The sequence below is a fragment of the Fragaria vesca genome, linkage group LG3, assembly GCF_000184155.1.
Source record: "Fragaria vesca subsp. vesca linkage group LG3, FraVesHawaii_1.0, whole genome shotgun sequence".
Lineage (NCBI taxonomy): Eukaryota > Viridiplantae > Streptophyta > Magnoliopsida > Rosales > Rosaceae > Fragaria > Fragaria vesca.
The window spans coordinates 27,264,126-27,272,900 of NC_020493.1; the positions used below are offsets into that span (position 1 = coordinate 27,264,126).

An 8,775-nucleotide genomic window follows, 5' to 3' on the forward strand; every position below is an offset into this window, starting at 1 on the left:
TGAGATTGATATCTTCTGATACTTTGTCAAGCAAGAGCTAACGTTTCTTGGTTGGATTATTGTAATTGCCTCTAGAATTCTAATGGAAAGGACCCAGTTAATCCAATGTATTTAACCGAGCCCTAAACCCATTAATTGAAGTGAGAATGAGACCACAAAGTAAAAATGGTTCTTGAAACAACCTCAAGTGCTGGGTAATGGAAGAGAGAGAAAGAGAGCAACGTTGATAACCGAAGAGCAGAAAGAGAGAGTTGCTGCTGGGCGTGTAAATAAGGGCAAATTTAGAATTAAATGACAACTTTTTAGTTGCTCGGTATATTTAGGTATTTGTTGGGTATATTTAGCAACACTCTATCCGAAAATTCTACGGAAACACCCATGAACTCGTGATATTGTGTACTTCACAACCGAATGCTTAAATCTTGTGAAAAACTCTAGTGTGTTATCGTTAGTCTAGAGCGCTTGTTTAGCTACTGTCATTGTAAATTCTTGAACTTTCCAGAACTCACATACTAATTTATCTCTATCCCTGACTTCATGGTCAAGCAACTAAAAAAAAAGGTTAACAAAAAAGCGATGTAAAAACAATGATGGATTGGGTCTCTTTCTTAATAGTGTACTTATTATTGATTGAGCAACGTATTATTCATGGGTCTTATGCAATTAACGACAGCAACGTATATGTCTTTCCTTTTATTTCATTAGGATCAAAATGATTTCTTGTTGCCCTTAATAATATGGTCTAATTCTATTTAAAAAATAATAATATGGTCTAATTTCCTTCCGACAAATTTTACCGCATCTAAGGACAATTTATTTATAATTAAGGATTAAATTCAGTTTGCCCCTTCATACTTTAGGTCAATAATCAGTTTGGTCACATATCTTTTTTTTTAATAACGTTGGTCCTTGAAGTTCTATTTCATATCAGTTTGGTCCAATTTTTAAATTACCCCCTTACTATGACGTCATGCGCTGAGTTGTCCGCGACACAAGGACCCACAAGACTATAAAAATAGCTTATAAAAATATTTTCAGAGCCAAAAAAATTACAACCCTCGGTAAAAGTCCAACCCTTCAACTCTTACGAGCCGTTTGGTACGCTAGACAAGATTAGAACAGGATTTGAAATTGGATTAACTAGATTAGATTAGATTAGGATACTAACCAATCTTGCATTTGTGTAGCTAGACTGGGAATTGGATAAGATTTTAGAAAAAGAAGAAAAAAGTCAGAGACTCGTCGATGAAACTAATACGAAGAACACCTCCACCGATGTCTCCTCCGGCGACATGAGATTTCGGCGACGCGAAGGAAACAGTGAGAGTGAGATTGAAATAAAACTTCAGCTACTCGCCAGAAAGGCTGAAGACGACGACAATTTTGTAATCAATCTCAGATCTGATCCTTCACTTTGTTGACTCCAGACCAAAATCAATCTCGGATTAGGATCATGATTATACAGTCATTCACGGCAGCCCTCAAGGACGTGGTGGCTGCGGCGACCAGGGAGGTCTTGTAACGACGGCAATCAGGAAGGACGATGTTATGAATTAGAGGGTCTTCTTTGATCAAGCTAGGCATGTGTGAGAGTTAGAAAAGCCACGTGAATAACATGTGCTGCTGTGAGATATTTTGCAATTAGGGTTTTGTGCCAAGTTAGATGTTTGACGTGTGGCAAGATCTGAATGCTCCATTGCCGCAGTAAATGAATGAATATTTTGCATCTATTTTGAATTCTATTTCTTTTTCTGTTCTTAGTTTTAGCAAGGGTTCCAGATCCCTATTATCTGGTATCAGAGCCTCTCGGTTCTGAGGGCGCTATGGTAAACAAGAAGAACACTGGGGGGGGGGTCATCATCCTCAAGGTTCTGGTGAGCTGCAGACTACTTTCAATGTGTACCAGGAGTCCTTCAACTCATTTCGGAAGGAAATGATGGAGGAATTTCGAGCCATTAAGTTATCCTCAGCTGCTGCTGCTGATAAGCTCGACTCATCACTTCTCAAGTTTGGTTCCTTACCTCCATCTACAGGAACACCACTTCTAGCAGCACAGTTGCAATTGGGAGCTTCAACAAGAGCTACCACCACCACAACTGCTGTTGTTGAGGGCGGTAGTCATTCTAAGCCAAACTCCTAAGATCCTTTGTTTTTAGACTCTTCTAATTCTGATATACATGAGTCTAGTGATGACTGTGAGGTGTTACTTGAGTTTTATACTAGTAAGCCTATTATCACAAATTCTGCTGGGATTGTGATGAACCCTCTTAATGTGAGCAAGGTGAGTACTAGTGGAAGGAAGTTTGAGAAGGGAGAGTCCAGTGGAAAGGATAAGGCTGGTCTTGGAGACACTCACAAACGTCCTCCACCAAAAACTCAGTTTTTTCAACACAGCAATTTTGGTACCCAGCCCTTTAACCATTCTTATGGTTCCTATAACACAAACTCACAACAAGTTTATACAGGTGTTGGTCAAGGTTTTCCAACATCCCATTCTGTTGCTCAGAACTTTACAGGCCAAAATTTTGCTTCGCCAAACTATAGTCTCATGCCAAACTTTACTCAATACAACCCATACACCACAAATTTTGCACCCAACTATGGCCCCAACCCTTTTGCAATGCAACATAGTGGGTACCATAGCCAAAATTTTGTCCAAATGTCTAACCCTCAATATACAGTGGCCACTACCCCCACACCCTTACAGCAATACCCCTATACTATAGGACCATGCACAGCTCAACAACAACCACCCAGTAGTAACAGTTTTGATCCTAACTTGCCTACTATGAGACAAATGAAGTTGGAGTTGCCTAATTTCAGTGGGGGAGATCCGGTGGAATGGCTGAGCAAGGTGGAGCAGTACTTTGAGTTCTACCAAATTCCAGAGGAAAGGAAGTTGCCCATTGCTACTATGTACCTCACAGAGAGAGCTGCAGACAGATGGTTCATGTTTAGACATGAGTTCTCTCAAACTTGGGAAGGGTTACAAGATTTGTTGATGAGAGAATTCAGTGGCCATAATGGGATTGATTATCATGCTGCATTGGCGAGAATGTCACATAATGGCTCAGTGGAGCAATTCATGGATCAGTTTACTAAGCTTTCAAGGAGAGCTCCTGGCTTTACACCGCAACTCCTCTTGTCTTGTTTCTTAGGGGGACTGAAGAGTAACATAAGAGCAGATGTCAAGGCACTTAGACCAAAAAGTTTGTATGAAGCATGTGAGCTTGCTAAGATTTTCGAAGAAAGAGAGCTGCAAAATAGGGGGCAGTTGAGGAATGTTTATCCTCCTAGGCCTGCCACTACCCAAAATGCAGTCCCAAGAATCAATGTTAACCAACCAGTACGAGCTCCACAACCAGTGGGTCTTGCAAGACCACAAGCCGCTCCTGCAGTTGGGAATAATGCTGGAGGCAACAGACGATTGACTCAGGCCGAATACCAAGAAAGGAGGGCAAGGAACCAATGTTTCTTCTGTGATGAACTCTTCAGACCTGGTCACAACTGCCGGAGAGGCCAACCTTTGATGGTGATTGAGGTAATGCAGGAGGAAATTGATCTACATGAACCAAACAACAATGGGGAGGTAGAACATGGGCACCCTGTAGTTGAGGAAGACGTGGACACAGGACTTGAGGTCCATCTGAATTCGATGGGAGATGACTCCAACAGCAACACCATGCAATTAAAGGGTTTCTGCAGCAAGAAGAAGATCCATGTTTTGGTGGACTTAGGGGCCTCCCACAATTTTGTGCACCCGACATTATTAAAAAATGTGAAGGCAGAAGTACAGGAGATTAGGACAATCAGAGTCAAACTAGCTGGTGGAGAAATCATGACAACTAACAAAATGGCAAGATTAGAGGTAAATCTGCAAGGTTACCTTTTTCTTGCTAACTATTATGTGTTGCCTATTTCGGGGTGTGAAATTATTTTGGGGCTAGTTGGTTGAAAACCTTGGGAGATATCATTTGGAATTTTGAGAGCATGCAAATGAAGTTTTTTGTTGGGAGTCAATGGTATATGTTGCAAGGGGAGACAGAAGCTACAACAGCAGTGGTAAGTTGCAAGAAAATGACCAGGCTGCTCAGAAAGGAAAGGGAAGCAATTGTGGTACAAATTAACAATGCATTCCAAACCCCTTCTAGTCCAGTAGTCCCAACACCTATCCAGAATCTCAAGTCTCAGTATGCTGAGCTTTTTGAAACCCCTAACAAGTTACCACCTTCCAGGAAGCATGATCACAAAATAGAGCTTCTACCTAACACCCCAGCAGTAAATGTGAGGCCTTATAGGTATCCTCATTTTCAGAAAGGGGAGATTGAGAAAATTATCCAAGAATTGCTGGACAGTGGAGTCATTAGGCCAAGTGTGAGCCCTTTCTCTTCCCCTGTGATATTGGTTAAGAAGAAGGATGGAAGCTGGAGACTATGTGTGGACTACCGCAGCCTAAATGCTGTAACTGTGAAGGATAGGTACCCCATTCCAATGGTTGATGAGTTAATTGATGAAGTTCATGGGGCCACCATTTTTTCTAAGTTAGATCTCAGGTCTGGATACCACCAAATAAGGGTGAGAGAAGAAGACGTAGAAAAAACTGCTTTTAGAACTCATTCTGGGCACTATGAGTTCTTAGTTATGCCTTTTGGGTTAACTAATGCTCCTTCCACCTTTCAATCAATGATGAATGAGGTTCTCAGAGAACTTTTGAGGAAGTGTGTACTTGTTTTCTTTGATGACATCTTAATCTTCAGTCCTTCAATGGAAGAACATTTGAAACATTTGGAAATGGTGTTTAAGAAATTGTTACAGCACTCTCTGAAGGTAAAGGAGAGTAAGTGTTCTTTTGGGGTGCAACAAGTGGAATACCTAGGGCATATTGTAAGTGGAGCAGGAGTGGCAGTTGATCCGGCCAAAATTGCATGTATTCAGCAATGGTCTCAACCAAGGAATATTAAAGAGCTAAGAGGCTTCTTAGGGTTAGCAGGGTACTACAGAAAGTTTGTGAGGGGATTTGGGATCATCGCAAAACCGTTAACAGAAATGCTCACGAAGAATGCTTTTCATTGGAATGAGAAAGGGGTACAAGCTTTTGCTGATCTGAAGAAGGCTCTAGTAACAGCTCCAGTTCTGGCAATACCTGACTTTACTAAGGAGTTTGTAATTGAATGTGATGCATCTGATCAGGGCATAGGAGCTGTTTTGTCACAAGAGGGCCACCCAATTGCATTCATGAGTAAAGCTCTAGCTCAAAGGCACCTTGCACTCTCTGTCTATGATAAAGAGATGCTAGCAGTAGTAGCTGCAGTTCAGCATTGGAGACCTTACATCCTGGGCCGCCATTTCAAAATTTACACTGATCACAAAACTATAGAGCACTTTCTCAACCAGAGGATTACAACACCATCTCAACAGAAATGGTTGCTTAAGCTGATGGGATATGACTATAGTATTCATTACAAGGCAGGCAAGAACAATGCAGTCCCGGATGCACTTTCGAGATATTCGAACTTAGCTGCCATGACTGGAGTGTCACAACCTGTGCATACTTTTGTGAGGGAAATACAAGAAGCTTGCACAAGAGATACAGAAGCTAAGGAGATTGTTGCAAAGCTGAAGGTGGATCCTAATAGCCAATCCCACTATTCCCTTGTCAATGAACATCTGCTGTATAGAAACAAAATTTATGTGCCGGAGATAGATGATTGGAGAAAAAGGATCATAGCCGAGTTTCATGAAGGGGTGAGTGGAGGACATGCTGGTAGGCTGAGATCTTATAAGAGAGTTGGAAGAAATTTTACATGGCCTAAGATGCAATCGGATGTCAAGAAATTTGTGGCAGAATGTGAAGTGTGTCAAAGGAATCACTATGAAACAATACTTCCACCGGGACTTTTACAACCTCTTTCTATACCTGAGAGAGCTTGGAGTGAGATTTCTATGGACTTCATTGATGGACTGCCAAAATCAGAAGGTAAAACTACTGTTTGGGTAATTGTTGATAAACTCACGAAGTATGCCCATTTCATACCTTTGGCACACCCATATACTGCTGCAACCTTGGCGCAGATTTTTGTAAAAGAGATTTTCAAATTGCATGGGATGCCTGATAACATCATATCAGATAGAGATCCCATTTTTATGAGTCTTTTCTGGGAGGCATTTTTTGCGCTGCAAGGAACTAAGCTCAGTAAGTCTTCAGCCTACCACCCCCAGTCGGATGGGCAAACAGAAAACCTGAATAGAACCCTTGAGCAGTATTTGAGATGTGTAGTGGGAGAAAAACCACAAGATTGGGTGAAGTGTTTGGCTTGGGCTGAGTGGTGGTACAACTCTGCGTACCATACAGCCATTGCAATGTCACCTTTTGAGGCTCGGTATGGTTACCCTCCTCCTCCTGTCATACCTTATATCCCTGGATCTACAGTTATAGCACAAGCTGATGAGCAACTGAGGAAGAGAGAAGAGTTGCTGGCGCTGCTGAAAAGGAATCTGCAGCGAGCTCAAGCACGAATGAAGCATTTTCATGACAAGAGGCACACTGAGAGAAGTTTTGAAGTTGGGGACATGGTATATCTGAAGCTGCAACCCTACAAGCAACATTCTATGCAGAGGGGTGTTTTCAACAAACTATCTGCAAGATATTATGGTCCATTTGAAGTGCTAGAGAAAATTGGCTCAGTAGCATATAAGTTAAAGCTGCCACCCACTGCAAGAATTCACAATGTGTTCCATGTATCCCTCTTGAAGAAGAAACTTGGAGACCAGACCCCTGTTTTGGCCGATCTACCTCCAATAATTGATCCAACTAATCCCAAGTGGGCACCAGCAGCTGTATTTGGGCGAAGAATGGTAAAGAAAGCAGGTGCAGCAGCCACACAATGGTTGGTACACTGGATAGGCACTACCCCGGAGGAAGCTACTTGGGAATTTGCTGAAGAAATGCAGCGCAGGTTTCCAGAATTTGATCCAGAAACTTGAGGACAAGTTTCAACAGAAGGGGGAAGTAATGTTATGAATTAGAGGGTCTTCTTTGATCAAGCTAGGCATGTGTGAGAGTTAGAAAAGCCACGTGAATAACATGTGCTGCTGTGAGATATTTTGCAATTAGGGTTTTGTGCCAAGTTAGATGTTTGACGTGTGGCAAGATCTGAATGCTCCATTGTGAGTATATATGTCTGAATGTAAGCTTGCTGCCGCAGTAAATGAATGAATATTTTGCATCTATTTTGAATTCTATTTCTTTTTCTGTTCTTAGTTTTAGCAAGGGTTCCAGATCCCTATTAGACGACATCGACCACGGCGGTCATGATTGATGAGATAAGGAGGCTTCAATGAGGCCGGTTGACGACGGGCGAGGTCGATTAACGGTGGCTAAGGTTGGTTGGTCTCAACTCTCAACCCATCTTGGACTGGAATCAATTCTAATTGTCTTCTTCGTTTCGTTCACCAAGAAATAAATAGAGAAAAGGAGATGCAGATATATGCATCTCATGAACCCAGGACTAGGGTCATCATTCATCAGATTGCTATTCTTGCTTCATGAACCTAAAGCTTCTTGCTTTCTCTTTCCTCTCCCTCTTCTTCTTCCTCCGCCGTTGTTGGCCTCACCCCTTAGCTCCCTCTCCAGCCACCGGCACCGTGCATCAACCCGAATGGTAACCATGTGGGTCTCGATATTGAAAGCTTGAATCCGATCAATCCCGCCAACCAAGATGTGGATTTGAGGATTGGAACGGCAATTATGGCCCTGATTTGCAGATATAAGGTTGTTTTTATTGAATGAAAAAATTGCTTTCTCTATGGAAGAGAAGATAAAATGGGGAGAATACTGGGAAGTAAAAGGAAAGACGTGGAGTCTTTATTTATTTATTTTTTTTTCTTGGACCAAACTGAAACTAGGTCCTTGTGTCGCGGATAACTTAGCGCATGACATCATGATAAGAAGGGCAATTCAAAAATTAGACCAACACTACCAGAAGAAAGGCTTTAGCCGACGAAAAAAAAAAACCAGGCCGACGAAGATTTTTTCGTCGGCTAAGTTAAATTTTCGTCGGCTAAAGTTCACAAACTATGGCCGACGAAATATTTAAAAGTTTAGCCGACGAAATTAATATGTCGTCGGCTAAAGTGCTTTATATTTGCGGATCTGGACAACAGCAGCTCATCTAGGAAAAAAAACGGGAGAAGAAAAAACGGGAGAAAAAGTTTGGGTGTTGTCGAAATCTGTCCATAATTAGTTTGTGGAGCCATATATAGGTACGTATATGTATATATATGTTGATTAATTGAGTTTTATTTGAGTTGATCAATTTTAAGTGTGATTGAGTTTATTGATTTTGATTGTGATTGAGTTGATTAATTTTGAGTACGTTGGATGTATATATATATGTGTTGATCGATTTGGTTGATGATTTGAATTGATAATATATATGAATTAATTTGTTGTTAATAAATAGTAGATATATATATATATGTTAATTAATTTATAATATTATTGTGTTGATATGGTATGAAGTTGTTGATGATATATATGAGTTCATGATGATTTTGTAATGATGTTGATATATAATATTGTTAAAAGTCGTTGGCTAAACCAGTCTTAGCCGACGAAAAATACTTGAAGTCGTCGGCTAAAAGAACTTATAGCCGACGAAATACACTAATATTTCGTCGGCTTTATTAATTTTTTTTTATTATTACATACTATAGCTGACGAAAAATACTAGACATCGTCGGCTAAAATAACTTATAGCCGACGAAATACCCTAA

General features: G+C 40.9%; 1 protein-coding gene across 1 annotated transcript in view; it reads left to right on the plus strand.

Moving 5' to 3' along the window:
• LOC101295505 overlaps window positions 1-8,775 on the plus strand; it is a 47,035-nt gene that overhangs the window by 11,157 nt on the left and 27,103 nt on the right. The window contains exons 10-13 of the mRNA XM_004296281.1: window positions 1,762-1,826; window positions 1,907-2,114; window positions 2,157-3,881; window positions 4,037-6,956. Of these exons, the coding sequence (XP_004296329.1) occupies window positions 1,762-1,826; window positions 1,907-2,114; window positions 2,157-3,881; window positions 4,037-6,956 (4,918 nt within the window). The remainder of the gene's footprint in view (window positions 1-1,761; window positions 1,827-1,906; window positions 2,115-2,156; window positions 3,882-4,036; window positions 6,957-8,775) is intronic.